The sequence below is a fragment of the Camarhynchus parvulus genome, chromosome 12 (assembly GCF_901933205.1).
Source record: "Camarhynchus parvulus chromosome 12, STF_HiC, whole genome shotgun sequence".
Lineage (NCBI taxonomy): Eukaryota > Metazoa > Chordata > Aves > Passeriformes > Thraupidae > Camarhynchus > Camarhynchus parvulus.
Window position 1 is genome coordinate 6,033,386 of NC_044582.1, and position 20,453 is coordinate 6,053,838.

A 20,453-nucleotide genomic window follows, 5' to 3' on the forward strand; every position below is an offset into this window, starting at 1 on the left:
AAACCACCCCAATTCGCTCAGAGAGCCCTTGGTTTCCCCAGGAAGCCGCACGGCCAGGACAGATCCCACACCCCGGGGCACTGGGAGCCACACAGGGCTGGGAACGAGCAGGGAGGAGGAGGAGCAGCAGCCAATGCAGCTCTGGCAGGTGAGCAGAGATGCCTGCCCAGACCCGCACGCTGCCTGCCCTGACCAGAGGGTCTGTGGAAGCGGCAGAAGCTCAGGAGGGAGGGAGGGAGGGAGCAGGATGAGCCCCAGCACCTGTCCCCCGAGGCTGATCGGGAGCAGAGGCCCTCAGCCTGCCCGGGCAGGATCCTGCCTGCACGGCTGTCATGCAGGCAATGAGCCCAGGGCAGGAGAACCACCGCAGCAAACTGCACTGCACCAGGAAATCCACAGTGCCTCGGTGAGACCCCATGGGTAGCACCAGCATGGACAGACAGACACTGCCCCGCTCCAGGCTGTGCTTACCAAGGAGATTTATTGATAGGGAGAGAGGGCAGCACTGGCCCCAGCTGCCCCAGCAAGCGGGCAGAGAGGCAGGACAAGGCATGGGGAGGCAGAGTGGGGCACTGGCCAGCCCCTCACCACCCAGCCAGTGCAGCCAGAGATGGCACAGGGAGAGGGGGAGGCACTGACACCACCAGGAAAGGCTGGAGGCACCTGGGTATGAGGCTCTGCTGGCACCTGACCAAGGGGGACACAACCCCATGGGTGTCCCCATCAGGCCAGCCCTGAACACAGCCAACATGGCACGATGCCATCTACATCCCCAGCACCATAGCAGGTATTTTCTGTGCCCAGAGCCCCAGCCCCTCTTTTTAAAGCCTTGTGTCTCTGCTTGGCACTCCCTGCCCCTTGCCAGGCGCTCAGCCCTCGGCGGGCAGCGGGGGCACTGAGGCCAGGGCAGTCAGGAGGCGGGCGTAGATCTCGATGCCCCGCAGGAAGATTTGCTCGTTCAGGAACTCGTTGTGGTCATGGAGCAGCACCGGCGTGCGGTTCATGGGGGAAAAGCCAATAGCAGGGTGTCCTGCCTGGAGATGGGGACACACAGAGTGAGGCCACAGCTGGCACGGGCACCACATGCCCCCTTTCACCTGGACACAGCTGCTGCTCGGGGCTGTGGTCTCAGCCCGGGGAGGCCCTGTGGCAGGCTGGCAGCACACTCACCGCACGGATGTAGCGGCTGTCGGTGGCCGCTGGGAAGATCTCGAGCTTGAGCTGCAGCTTCCTGTCAAGACAGACCCTGTGTCAGCCTGGACACACAGCCAGCAGAGTCTCCCGTCCTACTCACACCCCGTGGGCAAATAGACTGTGCCAGGACATCCCTCAGCCCTGCAGGACACTCAATCCCACCCCTTTTGGGAGGCAACAGGGAGATGCTTCGGCAAACCTCCATCCCAGCCCCTGACACGACCTCAGAGACCCCCAGGGACCACCTGGCTTCCACCAGAGGAAGTCCCTGCCAGGGTCCTGCCCTTCCTGGTGACACTACTTACATGTCCCTGCAGACCCCACTGAAGGCCTTCCACCATGGGTCTGACTCCTCAGTGGAGGTGATGTGTTGGTCCATGCATTTCTGACAAAAGGCAGAGGGCAGATGAAGGGGCGAGGGGGTGGCATTTGGCAGGGGAGGGACAGGGGAGGCCAGGTAGCTGAGATCCCTCACCTGGTGGAACTCACAGGTGACACCTTCCCCAGCATCACGGCACCACGTGGCCACCTGCTTTTCGAAGGCCTGGGGCAGAGACCAGAGGGGTGTGAGCAGGGTACCCTCATCCCACTCCTCTACTGGGTGGGGCTGGCATGGCGCCCACCTTCAGGTCCACGGTGGGTGGGATGCGGATGTCAAAGCTGGCAGCCATCTCGGAGGGCACCACGTTGAAGGAGACACCCCCCTCCAGCATGGTCATGTTGAGAGAGGTGACATCCCCCAGGGTCAGGCTTGAGTCGGACTTGAGCCTTGGGGGATGCAGGGGACACTCACTGTCTGCCACCTGGGGAGATGTGCTTCCCTAGCCTGCCGTCACCCAAAATGGGGAAACTGAGGCACAGGGCAGCAGCACCAGATCACAGCTTGGCTTGGGATCCCAAAGGGCTGAAATAACCCTGCTGCCCATCTCCTACCTCTGCTTCTCGCTCTCCCTGAAGGCCAGGAAGGAGTTGATGACTTTGTGCTGGGGAGGGAAGAGCAGCGGGTGAGGACCAGCCCCATGGGCAGGGGCCTGGCAGCCCAGGGCAGGCATGGGGTGCACAGGGGGTACCCCCTCTCTCACCATCTTCTCAGCTGCCGTGTTGCTGATGAAGCGGGACCCATGCCCGGGGCTACCCGTGCACTTCACCTTTATCCCTGCAGCAGCAGGCGTAGAGGGAAGGGTTGAGGAGAAAGCCTGGGATAGCATGAGTGCCCCAGCACCCAGGAGAGCCAAGGACAGGGCAGTGGGCACACAGATACTCACACCATGGGCTCCTCTCACCATAGAAGACACTGAAGGTGTCAGATGGGCTGGCCAGGCCTGTGGTGGGCACAGACAGAGAGTCAGTGGGACATGGAGGTACCAAAATGCTGCTCTGTCCTAGCAGCATTTTCCTCCAGACTGGCACCTGCCCCAGGGGAAGGATCCCCCAAGGGGGTCCCTGGAAGCATGTGGGATGCTGGTGCCTGGGGAGTGATGCCAAGAGGAGACACGTCCCAGTGCCAGCACTACCAATACTCACCCTCATCCATGGCAAAGCCCACATTGAGGGCCTTAAACTCAGGGCGCTGCACGAACATCTCCATGCCCTTGTGTCCGCCCACCTCCTCATCTGTGGGGGAGAGCCTGGCATGGAGGGAGGAACTGGGGCATCCCCCAGCCCACCACCTCTAGTCCTCCTTCCATGCCAGCCTGGATGCCACCAGCACAGCTGATGTCCTTGGACATGGAAACCTCTCCAGACTTGAGCTAGGGGAGGTCAAAACCTGGGGAGCCTGGCTGGGTGGTGTCTGGCTGCCATGGGAGACTCCACAGCACCACCCAGCTGCCAGCCCCCTGTACCTCCTGAGACAGGACAGCCTGGGGACTCACCAGGCACAAAGGTGAGGTGGATGGTGCGGGCAAAAGACTTCCCTTCTGTCTTCAGCCTCCGGATGGCCTCAAGGTACCTTGCAAGGGAAGGTAGTGTAGGGTCATTGTGGAGGAGAGGAGCTTGTGTGCTCTGAGCCACCTCAGGGCAGAGGTGGCACCTCTGGCCCCAGGGACCCTGGGGATAGTGGCATCCTGTCCTGCATCACTCAGGGACACCACCAGCACCGTGCTCACCCAGCAGGTGCAGAGCCCTCCACTCACTGGATGGAGACGCACTTCATGTCCTGGGCACCCCGGGCGTAGATGTTGCCTTGAGAGTCTTTAACCGCCTCGAAGGGTGGGTAGGTCCAGTGCTCCTGCAGGGAACAGCATCCACGATGGCAGAAGGGCACAGAAGGCACCAGCTCCCATCCACCCTGCCCTCCTCTCCGTGCCCTTCCCACCCCTCTGTTCCAGCACCTCGAAGACAGGCACAACGTCAGTGTGGGAGTTGAGGAGGATGGAGCGCAGGCGGGGGTTCGTGCCCTGCCAGGTCAGGATCAGCACCACACGGCCCTGGCACACCTGTGGGACAGAGGCAGGATGTCACCAGGGTCCAGGATGGGGACAGAAAGGCTTAGACCGTCAAGCTGGAGCCAAAAAGCATCAGCTTGGGAAAAGTTTCTGGATGCCACCTGCCACCCCTTTCTCCACTGGGACAGGAACAGGCCTGCCTGAACCCCCCCAGCCAGACAGAGCCTGGCTGCAGGTGCCAAACACGGCTGAAAACTCAGAGGAGGGAAGACAAACCCAGCATCTTGCCCTGGTGCCCAGGACAGTCAGTGCCCAGCAGGAAGGATGGCCCCAGCCAAGGTGACGCTGCCAGGTCCCCTGCTAATCATAGCACAGGCAGCTGCAAAGGTCAGCAGGGAGCAGCCGGAATACCGGCTCAAGGAAGGGCTCAGGTCAGCAGGGGATTACAGGCAGAGGGGATTCACTCCTGTCTAGCTCTGGGTGCAGGCAGAGGAACATCTTGGTCACTGAGGACCCAGGCACAGATGGATAGATGGACAGATGGGTGGGTGGACAGACTGAAGGCTGCTTCTCAGCTTGCTCACCTCCACTTTTTGGCAGGCCAAGCCCAGCTCGGTGCCGACACGTTCCAGAAACTGGACAGCCGCATCTGGGGAAGAGTGGGGATGCCCACAGTTACACTGGGGTCTCTCATTGCAAACACCCAGGCACCCCAAGGCTCTGTGGGGTTCCCAGAGCAAGGAAAGAGGTGACAAAAGAGGACAGGTGCTGCAGGTCCTGGACACAAGAAGTGGCCGTGAACAGGGACGGGAGCAACTCATCACCATCCCTTTGGGGTGAGGACTTGGGAAATATGAAAAGAATAAAAATTGAATGGGGGTGGGTTCACAAGGAATGTTTCTCCAGTGGAGTTTAGGGAGCTTCTCAACAAAAAAATGTACTTTAGTGGGAAGACATCAATCTTAATAGGAGGAGATCTACACAGAAGGAGATCACCCATCCCAAACCCAGGGCAGCACAGAAAGGGGAGCAAGGGGCACGGGCCTAGAAAAAGCATACAGCGGCTCTGAGGGTACTTGAGATGTCCCTGCCCCAACCAAAGGCACCAGCAGAGATAAGGCACAAGGAGTTCACTCCTTAACACCACGATCAAAACAGCCCCAGTACAGGACTTGGGCTCCTGGGTCTAAAGATCAGAGCTGCAAAGCTGCATTACCCAGTCCCCACATGGCTCCCTGTCCTGTCCCCCCATCCTCACCGTAGTCAGGTTTAGGGTGGACAGTGTCAATCCTCAGGTACTCCCGGAAAAGCGTAACCGAGGGGTTCTCTGAGGCCCCCGTGCTCTTCCCAGGCTTCCCAGGTGCCATGTCTGGGAGCAGGGCTGCAAAGCTCTGGGGAAAGAGCTGCAAGATGGTTAATCACCCACCAGCCCCTCCAAAGTCCACCTGCACGCTTGGTTGTCACAGAAACCGAAGGGAGAGGGGGCAAAGGTCTCCCCAGTGAGACTCCTGGGACACTGCCACCGTGGGAGAAATCCCCCCCACTTGGGTACAGGGCAGGATGGGGTGTGCCCATCATTCATTCTTCCCCCAAAACACATGTTCCTGCCCCAAACACAGTGCCAGGACAGGCTATGATGCCCCGGCAAGGGGTGAACGGGGGGCATGGCAGCAGGGGGTGCAGAGAGGCCATGAGGGGTGCAGTGGGACTGTGGTTAGGGGGGCAGGGCTATGGTGGCTGGGGGTGCCAAGGGGCACAGGTGGGGTCCAGGGGTACCATGGCTGGGGGCAGGCAGGGGACACAGTGGGGTGCAGAGGCACTGCAGCTGGAATCCAGGGACACCATGGTTAGAGCTGTGGGCAGCACAGAGGCACGGGCAGGGCTGCAGGGGTACTGTGGCCAGGGGGGTACGGGGGGAAGCAGAGGGCAGGCAGGACACCGTGGTTAGGGCTGAAGAGCTGCATTCCTGGGGTGCAGGCATAGAAGTTACTGGGGTGCACGGGCAGAAGGGCAGAGGGGTGCTGGATAGCGTGGTTAGGAGTGCAGGGGGTGCAGGATACCGTGGCTAGAGGTGCAGAACAGCGCGGCAAGGGAGTGCAGGACAGAGAGGAGGGGTGCAAGGGTGGGGGGTGCAGAGTACCTCGGCCCGGGTTTAAGGGGGGCCAAGGCACCGGGGCACCCACCCGCGGGGTGCCCGGCCCCGCTGCCCGGCCCGCGCCGCCCCGGCCCTACCTCCGCGCTGCCGCCGCCGGCGCTGCCCGCCCGGCCCCGCTCCGCCCGCCGCGCTCCGCCCCGCCCCGCCCCGCCCCGCCCCGCCGGCAGCAGCGGGCAGGAGGCGGGCAGGGGCGGGCCGGGAGCGCAGGAGGGGCAGGGTGTACGCAAGGGGCACGGGGCACCCTCCTGGCCCCACACTAGCGGCAGGGAGATGGGGCTGGAGCTCGAGGAGCCCCGCGGCGCTTGGGGACACACGCAGAAACCAGAGCAGCATCAGTTTATTGGCCTCGCGACAGACGACACCCTGTCCCGCCAGCAAGGGACACCTCCAGTCCCACCCCCTGCCCCCACCCCAGGAGGAACAGCATCCCTCATGCCAGCTGTCGGTGCCTCCCAGCCCCCGGAGGCCCCTCTGTTGGCTCGGAGGAGGCAGTGCTCACTTCAGCTGGCGCAGGAAGCCCAGCAGGGCCCGGTGGAAGTCTTCTGGCTTGTCCAGGTAGCAGGCATGGCCAGCACCAGACAGCACGGCCACACGGTGCTTAGGGAGGTGCTGGAGGTTCTGCAGGGCCTGGGGAGCCAGGCCAGTGTCACGGTCACCATACAGGATCAGGGTGGGCGTCTTGGTAAGGGGGGAGAGAAAACAAGAGCAGCTGTCAGAGGGGTAAATGGCCACCACACTCCCCCTGGGCTGTGCCCACCTCCATCCATCATCACAGGGGCTGCAAAGCTGAGGGGAGGCAGGTGCCAGCACCCCCATGAGCTGGGGGTCACAGGTCCCCCTCACTCACCCCAAAACAGTGCCACCCTCCTCATCACCCTGCAGCCAGCTGGCCCACAAGGCTCACAAGTACCCAGGGCAGCCCCCAAGAGCCCAAAAACCCACCTGGACGGTGCGGTACTGCTCAGCAGTGAAGTCCTTGGTGCCCACGGGTGCGATGGGCACAAAGCCGGCCAGCCGGTCCCCGTGTGCCAGGAGGAAGGGCAGGGCAAAGCGGCCGCTCATGGAGGGGCTGATGAGAACAGGCCTCTGCATGCCCAGCTCCTGCAGGACACGGTCCAGGAAAGCCCTCCGGCCCTGTGCTGTCAGCGCCATCTCCACTGGGGGCGAATCCCCATAGCCTGGTACGGGGAAGAGGGCATGGGGTGGTCAGGGGGCATTGTGCGGCCTGCAATGGTCTCTCCTCACCAGGGTTCAATGGCTTGGCAAAAAATGGACCCTCGATCATGCTCCAGGGTTCTACAGTCGCAGCCATCAATGGCGCAGGACACAGACAAATCCCAGGCACAGTGCCCCAGGGATCACCAGCAGCTACCCAGAGCCCTCCCTGAAGAGATCCAGAGCCCAGCAGTGACTAAGGCAAGGGGCGGGAGCTGCTCAAAGAGATCAGCTAAGCACAGTGCCATGCTCCTACCAGGCAGATCTATGGCAACCGCACGGTAGCCCTCTCCAGCGAGCAGTGCCAGTGTGCCCAAGGCCTCCCACGTCTTGGAGGTGAACGCCTGGCCATGCAGGAACAGGACATCAGGCCTGCGGGGGGAAGACAGGCGGGAAGGGGTTCAGGAAGGCCGCCGTGCCTGCAGCGTCCAGCGACCACGGGGGCTGGTGAGGAGCGGCCCGAGGGCCTCCAGCCCCAGCTGCCGGCGGGCTGACCCACCTCCCGGGGCCCGCAGCTGCTGCGGGAGCCTCCCTGTAGAACACGGGGGGCTCTCCCGCAGCCATCCCCGTCCGCACGGTGCCGTTGGCCGCCCGCCAGGCCCGCTTCCCCTCGTCAGGCCGTGAGCGCCGGGCGGCCGGGAGCAGGAGGTAAAGGAGGAGAGTGAGGAGCGCCCCGAGGAGCAGCAGCCCCAGCCGGCTGCGGGCAAGCAGCATCTCCGCTCCCGCTGGAGCAGAGCGGCTGCGTGGGGCTGCGGAACCCCAGCCCCGCTGCTGCGGGGAAACAGGTCCCGGTGCCCGCTGCTCTGCTCAGCTCCGGCCAGCCCCAGCCCCCTCCCGGCTCTGCCGGCCGCGCTCGGCCCCGGCCCTGCCGCCCCCGGCCCGCCGCGCACGGCGCCGCCGCGCCCTCGGGCCCCGCCTGGCGGCAGCCCGCGACACTGCAGCCCCGAAGGACACAACGGCCGGGGCCCGTAGCGGAGCTTGGCAGAGCTCGGCAGAACTCGGCTATATTCGTCAAGAGCTCGGCGGCTCTCGCCACAGCTCGGGCAGGGCTCGGGTTGGGCTCAGTACTGCAGGGCAGAGCTCGGGCTCTGGTCTGCAGCGCTCGGCCTGGCTCGGTAAAGTTCGGGTAGGGCTCGGTTTCGCTCGGCAATACTCGGCTCCGCTCGGGAAAGCTCGGCTTCGCCTGGCGGGGCAGGGCCCGGCCCGGCGCGGCCCCAGCGGTTCCCGGGGCCGCCCCGGACCTTGCGCTCCATGACGCGGTGCCGCCGTTCTCTCGCCCGCCCCGCCGTTCTTTGGCCCTGGGGCGCGGCACCCCCAGTCCCGTGGTGCGGCGGGGAGGAGGCGAGCGGCGGCCGGCCCCGTGTGCGGAGCAGCAGGTAAGGGCTGCAGGCCCAGCGATGGACGGGGAAACTGAGGCAGGGGCGGGCCCGTGAGGCCGCTTGGCTTATCAGTGACACCAGTGGTGCCACCTCAGTGAAGATGATGCCGGTGTGACCCTTCACAGCCCTTTTGCCTCCCTGCCACCACTGTCAGCCGTCCCGTTCCCACCTCTCACCCCGGTTAACAGCGCCCGGGCCCCCAGGCATGGCCGCCCCGCGGGTCACCGAGAGCACCGTCACGGTGCAAGGACAGAGCCTCTTCTACCGCCGAGCTGAGCCAGCCCAGGCGGTGCCCAGGCTGACCGTGCTGCTGCTGCATGGCATCCGCTTCTCCTCCGAAACCTGGCTGCAGGTGGGGACACTGGCCACGCTGGCCGAGAATGGCTACCGAGCCGTGGCCATCGACCTGCCGGGTAAGGTGTGCTGAGCACAGCCCTAGGCAGGCGGGGTAGCCACCGGTTTGTGGTGGCAGGATGGCAACCCTGGTGTCCTGCTCTGCTGTGATGGCTTCTCCCTGTCGTTGAGGCAGTGTGGAGCCTGACAGGGCCACTTGTGTCTCGCACGATTCAGGGCTGGGGCGCTCGAAGGATGCTGTGGCCCCAGCACCCGTGGGCCAGCCAGCACCAGCAGCGTTCCTGAAGGCAGTTTCAGAGGCTCTGGACCTGGGTCCAGCTGTGGTGATCAGCCCATCGCTCAGTGGCATGTACTCGCTGCCCTGCCTCTTAGAGCACAGCCAGCTGTTCAAGGCCTATGTACCTGTGGCACCCATCTGCACTGAGAAATTCACGGCACAGCAGTATGCCCAGATCAAAGTACGGCCTGGAAGGGCACTGGGGAAGGCAGGGAACTGGGAGGAGATGGTGCAGAGGGGACCCTGGCACCGGGGTTGAGCAGGGGAAAGGCCAAACAGGCCAGAAACCCTGTTGCCACTGAAAGAGGAGACTCTGATGATGAAGGAATGTAAATGTAGGGTAGTGGGAGGTAAAGAAGGGACAACTGGAGACCCAGGAGTCTGAGCTTCAGTTTCCCTTTGTCATACTGGGTGGGGGAGAAGGGCAAGTGACTCCCCTCCAGGGTGTCCCTGGCAAGGAGGAGCAAGTGCCTGGGTGACACTTGCAGGCTCAGGGTGCTTTCCCTCTCTACAGACCCCCACGCTGATCGTGTATGGGGACCAGGATGCAGAGCTGGGGCAGACCAGTCTGAACAACCTGCAGCACCTCCCTGAGCACCAGGTGCTGGTGCTGCAGGGTGCAGGACACGCCTGCTACCTGGACAAGCCCGATGAGTGGCACCGTGGACTCCTGGCCTTCCTGCAGCAGCTGAAGTGAGCAGGATGGGACCACAGAGCAGGAGGATGTTACCAGCCCACCCACCCCTCTGCCTGCACATGCACCCTTGTGCCAACCCAGGCACTCACACTGCACTGACCCATACCAGCACCCACCTCTCTTGAGACCAAATAAAACCCCAAGCTCTGCCACTGCTTTCCTGCCACCTCCATCCTGCTTCTTTTCCACCTTTCCCACCTCCTTCCCCCATCCCTACCTCCATGGCTGCTGTTGCACATAGGTTTGGGGGGTGACAGCAGGGAAGATGCGGCCACTGAGGGATGGTACATTTGGGGATTGTGGATGGGTGAGTGCCAACCTTGCTGGAGCCCACCTATCATTCCTGATGGGACCCCCGTGAACCTCAGAGGGTGCCCAGGGAGCCTGGGGGCTGTGTTCAGGGACAGGTAAGTCCCCCAAGGTAGTGACATCCGTGTCCCCAGCTGGCCAGCCTCCTCTTCATCCTCCTCTTCCTCCTCCTACCCCTCCTGGCATGCACCCAAGTCCAGGGTAATCCACAGGGGCTTAAAAGGGAGCTGCCAGCTCCTGCCCACTCCCAGCACCCAGGGGAGGTGGGGGGTGATTTACCAAAGAGTGGCTGCCATGAACAGATGAGGGGGCGGGCAGGGAGGCCTGACAGACAGGGGACAAGACCCCTGCCTGCCCCCTGCCTGCCCTGCCTTTGGTGCTGCTGCACCGGGCACTCGGGGGCACAGATGGAGCCGGCAGCAGGGTGCCCCCCCAGTGCCCCCCCTTCCCCAAGCTTGCCTGGCTTTAGCTGCTTACGCCAGGGCCCAGGAGGATTTAGTGGGGGAGGTAAGGGGGGGGGGGCACTTTTCTGTGGGTGCAGGATGCCTGTGTGCTGTGTGGGGGACACAAGGCAGTGCCAGGGGTGCAGGAGCTGGTCTCTGCCCTGGCAGTCTGGCAGGACCCGTGTCTGGAGCATCCCTGACCCCCCAGATGGCTCAGGTCCCCTGTTGCTGTCCTGCCCCCCCCATTCACGGGTGCCTCCTGCCCCTCCAGGCACCACCCACAGCAGCAGCCCGGGGTGCCAGCGGGCCTTGGGGTGCCAGCTGCCCCATCCCTGCCCGCTCCGGTGTCCTTGAGCCCTCGAGCCCTGCCAGCTGATCGGCTTCCAGGAAAAAAAACACGCAATTACAAAGAGGGGCGATGTGTGAGCCAAAGGGAGGGGGGCCGGGGGGACCAGGAATGTCCCCAGCGGTGGCAGATGGCCTTACCCAGGGTGCATTGTTCCTTTTAGTGTCTCTTATCCGCTGTAATAGGATCCCGGAGGGAGGGATGTGGGAGAGGGGAAGAGCGAGGGGGGCCCCGGCGTGGACCGGGGTGGGGGCCGGGGCTGCCAGCTTGGCCCTGGCCTGTCAAGCGGCTCATTGTTCCTGCCCCGGGTGTCACTGGGCGCCGCCGGGGACAATGTGGCACTGAGAGGGGCGGCCGGCGGTGGAGGGACGAGGCGCACGGAAAGGTACCCGCCAGGCCCCACTCCCGCGGGGACCAGGGGGCTTGGGGCAGCCGGGAGGGCGAGAAGAGAGAGGTTTCCCCAGGGACGGGGTGGGGGCTTCCTCCTGTGGTCCCCCCTCCCTTTGTCACCCGAAGGTGCCCCGAAGGACGGGCGGTGCCCAGCTTGGTGGCTGTCCCAGTGCCAGCCATGGCAGGTGGCCTGTGCCCATCACCGGGGCCTTTGCCATCCCTGCCAGCCTGCCTCACCTGGGGGAGAGCCCCCGTGTCCGCAGACCCCCCAGGCGCTGTCTGTGGCACTGGGGGGACACCCGTGGCCCTGCTGCGTTCTCCCGTCCCATCGCCAGCCTCATCCCTCTTCCCGCGGCGGGGTCTTTGTCCCTGGCGGATTCCTGCTGCCATTCATCCCAGCGGGACTGGGACCCTGGCGGCCGCGCCTCCCTGCCGGCACCCCACTCATCTCCGGCTGCCGCGGGCAGGGTGCATCCCTGCCTCCCCCTCCGCCCCCCTTCGGGCTCCCCTGCACCAGGATCGGCAATATTCCCCCTCTCCAGTCTCTCCACCTTTCCCCGGCCCGCGGTAACAGGGGGGTGCAGACGGGGCGCTCAAACCCCTCCGGGATGCGGGGCACAGCGCTTGGGGGCTGCGCCCCCCCGTTCCCCTGATGCAGGAGATGTGCTGTAGCGGTGACGAGTCCTGCCAGCACCTAAAATAGCCGCCCCCGCCATGCCCGCGGCCGCGGCCCCAGCCTCAACACGGGTGCTTTGTTTCAAAGCTGCTTGGCATCGCCCAGCTCGCCGGGAGCCAGCGGTGCCGCAGCCGCCCACCCGGGCCTGCACACACACTGATTGTCCGGCTCCCAGGGGCCCTGGCCGCCCACGGCTACCCGGGCACAGGGCCCGAGGGGCCCTGGGGTGCTCCAGGAGGGGACACGGTGCAGCGTGTCAGCAGGCATCATGCTGTGCTTTGGTTGGGGTGGTCCCAGTCTGGGAGCTTGCCTCAGTGTCCCCTGGGGCTTTGTGCATGGACACGGGGAAGGGAGGAGGAGAAAGAAGGTGGCTTGCATAGCTTGTGAGACCACCCAGGCCACCTCTATTCTCCCCACTGCAGCAAGCGTTTAGAAACAGAACCCTATCCCACAGCCACGCTCCACATGCCTTGCCTCCTCCCCCTGTATCCATCCATCCATCCATCCATCCATCCATCCATCCATCCATCCATCCATCCATCCATCCATCCATCCATCCATCCATCCATCCATCCAGTTCCTGACTTTGTGCAGGACAGCCTGGAGGCAACTCAGGCACACACATAGCAGCGGGTCCCTTTTGGGGGTGCAGGGTGCCTGTGGGGTGCCATGGGGCCATGTGAGCCTCGCCTGCCAGAGGAGGGCACAGTGCTGCCTCTGCCTCAGTTTGCCCATTCCCCAGCCATAGGATATTGAAGCTGCAGATCTGGGGGTGGGGGTTAGCTGGGGCATGCCCCCTTTCTGAAGACCCCTGTGTCCCACAGGCTCATCTCGCCCTTCCGCCATGGCATCGCCGGACGGAGCCAGTGGCGTGGGCGGCAGTCCCGAGGAGACAGAGCTCAGCATCACCCTGACCCTCCGCATGCTCATGCACGGCAAGGTAATGGCAGGGGGCTCAGTGCCACTGAGGGGACAGCGATGCCTGGGCTGAGGGGCCATGCTGGAGCCCCAGCTCCTCACCATGCCCTGTTTTCTGTACTCTATTTTCTTCCCATGCTCCTAGTCTCCCCTGGGAATAGCATTCCCAGAAGGATTTCTTTCCCCATCCTAAGCCAGGGAGGGGCACATTCCCATGCCCCAGTGTCACTAGTTAAGTCACCAGTGTCCCTGGGGCACGGTCTGCCTGTTGCCAGGCTGTGGGCAGAGGAGGGATGTGGCATGCAGGGAGCCACCTCCTGACAGTGCCACTGTTCTCTGCCTTTTCAGGAGATTGGCAGCATCATCGGCAAGGTAAGATTTGGGGTCCTGTGTGTTGCCAGCACTTGGCTCCCCTGGACCTGACCACCCACCCTGTTCCTTTACCTGCAGAAAGGAGAGACTGTTAAGAGGATACGAGAACAGGTAAGGGCATGCTGGTGGGCTACCAGGTCCTGCTGCCTGTCATGCCTGTACCTGGTGGCTCCCATGTGCCTGCCCCCCTAAATCCCAGGTGGAACCAGGGAAAACAAAGCAGCACCCTAGGGTAAGCTGCCTGGGGCAGGTGGGAAGGGCAAGGCTCAGGCTCGAAGGCATCAGTATCCCCCTGTGAGGCTATCCCTGGGGGAAGTCATGAAGCACAGGGCTGGTGACGTCCCTAACGGGGTGTAACACTGTCCCCAGAGCACTGCACGCATCACTATCTCGGAAGGGTCCTGCCCCGAGCGCATCACCACCATCACCGGCTCCACCGACGCCGTCTTCCGCGCTGTCTCCATGATCGCCTTCAAGCTGGAGGAGGTAGACAGCCCTCCTAAATCCCCGCCAGGTGCCCCTGCACCCGTGGGATCCTGGGCTCTGACGCTGCATCCCACATCCCTCACAGGACCTGGGAGCAGGGGGCGATGGGGTGTCAGCAGGCAGAGCCCCGGTGACCCTGCGCCTTGTCATCCCCGCCAGCCAGTGCGGCTCCCTCATCGGCAAGGCGGGAGCCAAGATCCGGGAGATCCGGGAGGTGAGCCTGAGGGGAGCCTGGAGGGGGGATCCCCTTTTCACCCTGGGGGCACAGAGCCCTGGCTGTGGGGGCTGACACAGTCCCACAGGGGCTGGGACAGGTGATGCAGGAGAGGGAGCATCGCCCTGCAGGTGCTGCAATGGTCCCTGGGGGCTCAGGAGGGGGACAGGGGAGGTGTGAGGTGCTGAGCCCTGGCAGGGAGTGGCTGGGGAATGCCAGCATCTCTCTGCTTCCTGCAGAGCACAGGGGCACAGGTGCAGGTGGCTGGTGACTTGCTGCCCAACTCCACTGAACGGGCTGTCACGGTCTCGGGGGTGCCAGACACCATCATCCAGTGCGTGAGGCAGATCTGCGCTGTCATCCTGGAGGTACCTGCCAGCCCAGGGGGCATCTGCTACCCACCTCCCCATCCCCAAGGCTTCCCATGCCCATCTGGACCCAAACACCAGGGTTTCTCTGTGTGGAAATCCATAGGAGCACCCTGCCTTTGTAGTGCTGGGGGCTGTGCCCAGCTTCCTGGGGGCATAAGGGGGCAGAGGGTCCTTGGGGCTACAGGGGCATTCAGCTTCATCTCTCATCTCCTCCACCTCCTTCCTTCTGTCTCCAGTCGCCTCCGAAGGGGGCCACCATACCCTACCACCCCGGTCTCTCCCTGGGCACCATCCTGCTCTCTGCCAATCAGGTAAGAGGCCACAGCATCTCCGAGGGCATGAGGTGGTCAGGAGGGAACTCTACCAGCAAGGGGCAACTCTGGTGGGCTCAGGGTAATCTCTCTGCTCCAGGAGGGAGTGACCTGAGACAATGGTCCTCACCTGGCTCCCCAATGATGCCCCTTTTTTCTCTCCCCAGGGCTTCTCCATGCAGGGCCAGTACAGCGGTGTCTCTCCTGCAGAGGTGAGTTGGTCCATGTGGCAATGGGGTCTGTGCCCACCAGGATGGGTGCTGCTGGGAATGCCTGCCTTGGGAGGCACTGGGGCACAGCTGACTCTGCCATCACCCCTAACACCACCTTCCTCCTCTTGGCACTGTCTGGGCAGGTGACGAAGCTGCAGCAGCTGTCAGGGCATGCGCTTCCCTTCGCCCCCCTCGGCCATGCACCCACCATGGTGCCAGGTGAGCATCTCCCATGCTCCCCCGAGGCTGGGTGTGCCCCTCCTGATCCACCCTGACACCTGGCCCTGATGAAGGGATTTCCCTCCTCTGCACCCTTTCCAATCCCAGCCCCCCCAGCATGTCTACCTCCCCCTCCAGCACAACCTTGTCATTGTTTTCCTGGGGTCACTGCACCCACCAGTGCTCCCCAGTCCTGCAGTGGGAGAGCACCAGCACCAAATCATGACTTGTATCTATGTCCTGTCCTGCCTTCCTTTCCCCAGCAATCCTTCAGGTTTGTCCTCAGGGCCACTCATCATCCCAGTATGGGGCTGGGGTAGGGGCACAGAGCTACTGGAGAGCTGCCCCTTCATTGCTGAGATCCCTGTCTCTCTCTCCAGGTCTGGATGCCAGCTCCCAGAGCAGCTCCCAGGAGTTCCTGGTGCCCAATGACGTATGTATTGATGTGGGAATGATGAGGGGGACCACAGCTTGTCCCCACCCATGTGGCACTTTGCAGAGACCAGCACCCACTGATGCACACAGTGTAGGCTCTGCCAGAGCTTAGGAGCAGGAGGGAGTAGCTGGGGCAGAAGAAAGGGGAAACTGAAACATGGGACAGGGGAAAGAAGAGTTTGCCAAGGAAAGGCCTTGGCATGTGGCACAATGCCAGCAAGAGTGAGACCAAAAAGCGAGGTTTGCCCAATGAAAGCAGTGTCCTGCCCTCCCAGTGCCTTCCACAGTTTCACCTCTGAGCTGTAGGTGGTGTCTGGGTGAGCCCCTCGGAGCTCCCTGCTTGGCAAGATTCCCTGGCTTCTCCTGGCTCAGCCCATCCCATCCCATCCCATCCCTGCCCTTTCAGCTCATCGGCTGCATCATCGGCCGGCACGGCAGCAAGATCAGCGAGATCAGGCAGATGTCAGGTGCCCACATCAAGATTGGCAACCAGACTGAGGGCTCCAGTGAGCGGCACGTGACCATCACAGGGACCCCTGTCAGCATCACCCTGGCTCAGTACCTCATCACAGCCTGGTAGGTGCCAGCCTGGGGGGACTCGTGCTGGGTGCTAGTGAGGGGTGGCTCTTCACCAGCACCCCAAGGCAGCTTTTGGAGGATCCACAGCATCCTCAGGAACAATGAGCTGGGTGGTGCTTTGAGATCCTGAGGTGGCAGGACCCGTGACCCACCAGATTTGAGGCCCAGTTTTTTTAACCCAGGATGTGCCATGGATATGTGTGCCAGAAGGGATGGGGTGCACAGCTCCTGCACCCCAAGCTTGTGGTGGGAGAACCACTCTGTCACCATGGTACTCACAATCATCCTACTCGCTTTCTTCCCCAGCTTAGAGACTGCTAAATCTACCTCCCAGGTGCCACCAGGCCCTGGCTCCATGGACCTCGGCATGGGCTTCTCCCAGCCCCTCGCCCCAGGCTCTGGTGCAGCTCTTCCCACCGTCACCCCAGCGCCCCCGGCCCTGCTGGGCACCCCCTACGCCATCTCCCTCTCCAACTTCATCGGCCTCAAGCCCGTGTCCTTCCTGGCACTGTCCCCATCCTCCGTGGCAGGTCCCAATGGTGGCACCACCACCTACACGACCAAGATCTCAGCAGCCAACGGCACCAAGAAAGCTGACCGGCAGAAGTTCTCGCCCTACTGAACCCCACTGGTGGGTGGGCCAGGGGGTCCAGGGTGCTACTCAGTAGCAGGGACACCTTCCTGCCACCCACCCTGATCTCAGCCTCTGCCAGGCGCCCCATGTCCCCCACCCCAGGGAAGGGAAGGGTCCTTCCTGGTGGTGATGCCTGTTGGAGGAAGGGGCAGTTTTGTTGCCTGCTGTCCGTCCCAGCAGCACTGTGCCCCCCTCCCTGGTTTTCTGCACAGAGACCATGTGTCCTAGTATTGGGTGGGGGGGCTGTCCCTGCTGGCCTGGGGTCCCTTCTCCCAGTGCCCTGTGCTGGTGTGGGACCCCTACTTCCTGCTCCTCACCCTGCCTCCCCTGCCATCCTGCTCATGCCCACACTCCATCTGGCACCCAAAAGCCAGGTCCCACTGGATGAGGAGGGCCTGGCCTCTCCAGGAGTCCCACTTCCACTGGCTCTGGTGGGGGTCCCTCCCTGGGCCACCCTGGGGCAATCGCCTCCCAGCAACCCCATCCAAGAGCCAGTCCCTGCTGGCTTGGAAATGCTGTATATATATGAGTCTATATTTTTCCTCCTTTGTAACTTATCAATGGTTTAATAAAAAGATAAAATTTACAAGAAAATAACAATAATAATAATAATAATATTTCCCACCCTGGGTGGAGACTTCCCCCAGAGCAGGGGTGGCCCCAGCTCCTGGGTACTTGGGTGGTGGCTGGAAGGGCATCCCTGTGTCTAGGGGGGATGCTGGCCTTCAGCCCCATCTCTCTGAGGGTCTTCCTGGAGCCCCTCCCTGCCACAGGGCAGTTAGAGAGGCCATAGGGCAGTTTTCCCTCAGGCCTTCAGTTACTACTGGAGTAGGACATCTCCAACCCACCATGCCAACACCATCCCTGGGACCTTTGTGGGCAGGCAGAGACTGATATACCCCTGCAGCATTCCCCAGGAGGGTCCAGTCCCCTTTCCAGCAGTGGGGACCCTATGAGAGTCCCCAAGCCCTTCAAAAGCAATGAGACTGAAGAGGAACAGCAAGCCCTGATCCCCTCTGGCTGCTGCTGCCCTGGGGCAGCCCACACAGCCACCCCCACCACCCTGTGTCACCAAGTCCAACCCAGCGTGCCCTTGGCTGGCAGCCCAAGTTGGCACGTGGCACTGCTGACCAGGCTTCAAACTGGGCAGCTGTGTCCATAAACAGTCCGGTATGGACCCCCAGACAGGCAGTTCCCCCCCAGGGGGATCCCTGCCAGCTGAGAGGGACAGAGGGCATGGCCAGGCGTGGCCGCGGGCATTGCATGCTGCCATGCCAGCAGGACAAACAGGGACACAGCCAGAGCCAGCCCTGTGGGCGTGTTCCCCGATCAGTGTCACAGGGAGCAGGAGCTCCTCCACACAGACATTAGTTTTGGGTTAAGCAGCCAAGGATGGGAGTCTCCGTGTCTGCCATCCAGGCTCAGCAGGGGCTGGGCCCTGGTGTTACTGGTGTTAGTGGCATTAGCCGGAATGTTGCCCCTGGATAGAGTGCAAGGGACATCAGCCCTTTCCCACCAGCCATGGCGCGCTCCTGCCGGGGCAGTGGAGATGGAGGTGTCCCATCCCCGGCCCCTGTGCAGGAGCCCCCTGGCACCCCATGTCTTGAGGAGAGCCCATCCCTGGAACTGGGCTGTGCTGGTGGAGCCAGGGACAATTCCAGCCTGCAGGAGAGAAATGTGACTTCCTCAGATCTGCTACCTTCTCCCAGCAGAGAAAACATCTTTTAACATAAGCTCAGAGAGGAGGCAAAACCTGCACAAGGACTCCTCCAAATCCAAGAGATTGGGTCCAAGCAGGTCTCACGGGTCCCTGGCAGGTCTCCTGCCCAGCACAGTGGGACAGATCCTCCTTCTCAGCTGCTCTCTTCGGGAACTTGACCTGGGGTAGGGAAGCTTGTTGTGGTCTGGTCTAGCCTGTTCCTGGGGCTGGGGCTGATGCAGCTGCTGTGGGTCTCCAGCGTGCAAGTTGCTCTCTGGAGGAACTGCAAGAAGTTTTCCTGAACAGAAGCCTCTGAGATGGAAAGACAGAGCTCCTGACCAAGTGGATGGTTAAGACAGCTGCGCCGGAGCCGGGCCAGCTCCTCACGGATTTGGCGGTTCAGCAACCCGTAGAAGAAAGGATTAACGGCAAAGGAGGAGTAGGCAATCCAGGTGACCACCATCTCCCCGTGCCCACCACCCATAGTGGCAAGAGGGACAGAGGAGTGCAAGTGGAAAGCAAAGAAAGGCAGCCAGCAGCACAAGAACTGTCCCACAATGAGGACCAAGGTGAGGATGGCCTTGTTGCTTCCCAGCAGGCGGTCTGGGATCAGCCTGGGCAGCATCAGGATCCTGGCAGTGAGGATGGTCAACTGGCTGGCGATGGAGTCACATCGGTGTCTGGGTGCCACTGCCTGCGCTGGCACGGGTGCCTGCTGCAGGGACGCAGTCCGGGCCACGCGGTAGATGCTGGAGTAGACAGCAAGGATAATGATGGTGGGCAGAATAAAGCAGGTGATGCTGAAGAGGATCACAAAAACCTTCTTGTGGGCCCCAGGGCTCCAGTAGACCGTGCAGCGGCTGGCACTGGTGGCCCCATTGCCATGAGGCCATGCCACTAGTGCCAAGACAGTGATGAGAACAGACTTGACCCAAATGAAAACCACTCCAGCCACGGCCAGCCTGATGGTCATCTTGACCTCATACCTCAGGGGGTGGACGATGTAGTAGTACCGCTCCACGCTGATGATGCAGATGGTGAGAATAGAGGCACTGATGAAGCAGATGTTCAGGAATATCACGGCCTTGCACTCAGCAATGCTGTAGATAACCCAGTTGAAACAGGAGGAGCTGGAGATGATCCCCAGGGGCATGAGGAAAATGGCTGAAAGGAGATTGACCACGCAGAGGTGGCAGACAAAGATGAACTTCCTGAAAAGGGGCGTTTTGAGGATGATGACCATCACTACGATGTTGGCCACCAGGGCGGTGAGGGTGAGCAGGATCATGCAGAAGAGGCCCACCACCTCCTGGCCAATGGAGTGCTCGGGGATGGAGAGCAGCTCTAGGCTGTCCGTGGTGTTTGACCCCGTCCAGCTCGGCATCCCTCTCCAGGGCTAAGCCAGCAGCTCTGGTGCCTGGGCAGCAAGGGCTCTTCTCCTGTGTCCCAGAGAGGGTAACCCCACCACAACCATGGCTGCTACCTTCTCCTTACCTGTTGGGATCAGGAGCCAGGTGTGAAGGGAATGAACCAAAATGGAGAAGAGCCACAGAGAAACACAGAGACAACCAGCACACTTCCAAGGTGCTGGAGGAGGGAGAGGCAGCCAGTGAAGCCATATCACCCCAGGTCTCCCAGAGCTGCCACCCAGGCTGCCCCCAACCTGGCCAGGGATAGCATAGCTAGGTCCTGTGGGCACCCATGCCAGGCTGACACCCCATCCCCCCTCTCCAATGGCAGCAATATGTCCTGAGGTGGGACAGCACAACTCGCCTGTCCCAACCCTTTTGCTCTGGCCGCAGGGGACCCCAGGGTGGGTGGGATTCAGCGCACCTTTGCTCCTGGGGAGATGGGCGATGCTCCTCTCCTCACTGGGGTCCCGCTTGCTGGTGTTGCTGGTGGTGTTGCTCCCGCAGCAGAGAGGGGCTGCCGGCCCTGTGTGAGGCCACGCTCGCCCGTCCCCGCTCCCGTCGCCGCTCGTCATCCTGTTTGCCTGCAGCCCGCCAGCTGCGGATGGCACCAGCTGTCACTCCCGGCACTGCCTGCACTGCCTGCACCCGTGGCAGTCCCACGGGCACAGCTGCTGGGTCCTAGCAGCCGGCAAGGGCTCAGGAAGGGGGGATCGGGGTTCCTGAGCCCTGTGCCCCCCCAGAATGGCCACCCACTGCACCATGCCTGGTC

The 20,453-nt window shown here is 62.6% G+C and overlaps 5 protein-coding genes across 7 annotated transcripts; 2 read left to right on the plus strand and 3 right to left on the minus strand.

Moving 5' to 3' along the window:
* Positions 1 to 419: 419 nt before the first annotated feature.
* LOC115908222 (aminoacylase-1-like) lies at positions 420 to 5,858 on the minus strand. Of its 2 annotated transcripts, none has more exons than XM_030956657.1 (15): positions 5,814 to 5,858; positions 4,840 to 4,972; positions 4,166 to 4,230; positions 3,528 to 3,632; positions 3,330 to 3,424; positions 3,069 to 3,145; positions 2,719 to 2,808; positions 2,460 to 2,516; positions 2,277 to 2,350; positions 2,128 to 2,177; positions 1,818 to 1,962; positions 1,670 to 1,738; positions 1,500 to 1,579; positions 1,171 to 1,231; positions 420 to 1,034 (listed from the first exon to the last, which is right to left on the minus strand). In XM_030956657.1, exons 2-15 carry the CDS (start codon positions 4,946 to 4,948, stop codon positions 870 to 872), a joined length of 1,242 nt encoding a protein of 413 aa, XP_030812517.1. In that variant the 5' UTR covers positions 4,949 to 4,972; positions 5,814 to 5,858; the 3' UTR covers positions 420 to 869. The 2 variants fall into 2 exon arrangements, with proteins under 2 accessions (XP_030812517.1, XP_030812516.1); XM_030956656.1 differs by having other exon boundaries at positions 4,840 to 4,984.
* A 144-nt stretch (positions 5,859 to 6,002) lies between these two features.
* Positions 6,003 to 7,816, minus strand: ABHD14A (abhydrolase domain containing 14A). Its single transcript, XM_030956798.1, has 4 exons — positions 7,451 to 7,816; positions 7,208 to 7,323; positions 6,679 to 6,914; positions 6,003 to 6,414 (listed from the first exon to the last, which is right to left on the minus strand). The coding sequence occupies exons 1-4, from the start codon at positions 7,663 to 7,665 to the stop codon at positions 6,232 to 6,234; spliced, it is 750 nt and encodes a 249-aa protein (XP_030812658.1). The 5' UTR covers positions 7,666 to 7,816; the 3' UTR covers positions 6,003 to 6,231.
* A 213-nt stretch (positions 7,817 to 8,029) lies between these two features.
* On the plus strand, positions 8,030 to 9,812 carry ABHD14B (abhydrolase domain containing 14B). 2 transcript variants are annotated; one of them, XM_030956800.1, is made up of 4 exons: positions 8,030 to 8,327; positions 8,519 to 8,743; positions 8,901 to 9,142; positions 9,476 to 9,812. In XM_030956800.1, the coding sequence occupies exons 2-4, from the start codon at positions 8,536 to 8,538 to the stop codon at positions 9,656 to 9,658; spliced, it is 633 nt and encodes a 210-aa protein (XP_030812660.1). In that variant the 5' UTR covers positions 8,030 to 8,327; positions 8,519 to 8,535; the 3' UTR covers positions 9,659 to 9,812. The 2 variants fall into 2 exon arrangements, with proteins under 2 accessions (XP_030812660.1, XP_030812659.1); XM_030956799.1 differs by having other exon boundaries at positions 8,034 to 8,327; positions 8,456 to 8,743.
* Positions 9,813 to 10,971: 1,159 nt separating this feature from the next.
* Positions 10,972 to 17,115, plus strand: PCBP4 (poly(rC) binding protein 4). The gene is made up of 13 exons (XM_030956797.1): positions 10,972 to 11,141; positions 12,647 to 12,762; positions 13,089 to 13,112; positions 13,191 to 13,223; positions 13,482 to 13,598; positions 13,684 to 13,812; positions 14,052 to 14,180; positions 14,420 to 14,494; positions 14,662 to 14,706; positions 14,850 to 14,925; positions 15,306 to 15,358; positions 15,767 to 15,936; positions 16,246 to 17,115. Exons 2-13 carry the CDS (start codon positions 12,667 to 12,669, stop codon positions 16,559 to 16,561), a joined length of 1,263 nt encoding a protein of 420 aa, XP_030812657.1. The 5' UTR covers positions 10,972 to 11,141; positions 12,647 to 12,666; the 3' UTR covers positions 16,562 to 17,115.
* Positions 17,116 to 18,426: 1,311 nt separating this feature from the next.
* Positions 18,427 to 20,290, minus strand: LOC115908420 (probable G-protein coupled receptor). Its single transcript, XM_030956963.1, has 2 exons — positions 20,106 to 20,290; positions 18,427 to 19,766 (listed from the first exon to the last, which is right to left on the minus strand). The coding sequence occupies exon 2, from the start codon at positions 19,654 to 19,656 to the stop codon at positions 18,427 to 18,429; it is 1,230 nt and encodes a 409-aa protein (XP_030812823.1). The 5' UTR covers positions 19,657 to 19,766; positions 20,106 to 20,290.
* Between the last annotated feature and the right edge of the window lie 163 nt (positions 20,291 to 20,453).

Excerpts from the sequence above, each read along its gene's own strand:
- LOC115908222 (XM_030956657.1), bottom strand. The coding sequence starts at position 4,948 with ATGGCACCTGGGAAGCCTGGGAAGAGCACGGGGGCCTCAGAGAACCCC. Across the intron at positions 3,146-3,329 it reads ATGAAGTGCGTCTCCATCCA|GTACCTTGAGGCCATCCGGA; the intron begins GTGAGTGGAGGG and ends TTCCCTTGCAAG. Across the intron at positions 1,035-1,170 it reads ACAGCCGCTACATCCGTGCG|GCAGGACACCCTGCTATTGG; the intron begins GTGAGTGTGCTG and ends CCCCATCTCCAG.
- ABHD14A (XM_030956798.1), bottom strand. The coding sequence starts at position 7,665 with ATGCTGCTTGCCCGCAGCCGGCTGGGGCTGCTGCTCCTCGGGGCGCTC. Across the intron at positions 7,324-7,450 it reads GCAGCTGCGGGCCCCGGGAG|GCCTGATGTCCTGTTCCTGC; the intron begins GTGGGTCAGCCC and ends TTCCCCCCGCAG. Across the intron at positions 6,915-7,207 it reads GGTTGCCATAGATCTGCCTG|GCTATGGGGATTCGCCCCCA; the intron begins GTAGGAGCATGG and ends TCCCCGTACCAG.
- ABHD14B (XM_030956800.1), top strand. The coding sequence starts at position 8,536 with ATGGCCGCCCCGCGGGTCACCGAGAGCACCGTCACGGTGCAAGGACAG. Across the intron at positions 8,744-8,900 it reads CGTGGCCATCGACCTGCCGG|GGCTGGGGCGCTCGAAGGAT; the intron begins GTAAGGTGTGCT and ends CGCACGATTCAG. Across the intron at positions 9,143-9,475 it reads AGCAGTATGCCCAGATCAAA|ACCCCCACGCTGATCGTGTA; the intron begins GTACGGCCTGGA and ends CCCTCTCTACAG.
- PCBP4 (XM_030956797.1), top strand. The coding sequence starts at position 12,667 with ATGGCATCGCCGGACGGAGCCAGTGGCGTGGGCGGCAGTCCCGAGGAG. Across the intron at positions 13,224-13,481 it reads TTAAGAGGATACGAGAACAG|AGCACTGCACGCATCACTAT; the intron begins GTAAGGGCATGC and ends CACTGTCCCCAG. Across the intron at positions 14,495-14,661 it reads TCCTGCTCTCTGCCAATCAG|GGCTTCTCCATGCAGGGCCA; the intron begins GTAAGAGGCCAC and ends TTCTCTCCCCAG.
- LOC115908420 (XM_030956963.1), bottom strand. The coding sequence starts at position 19,656 with ATGCCGAGCTGGACGGGGTCAAACACCACGGACAGCCTAGAGCTGCTC.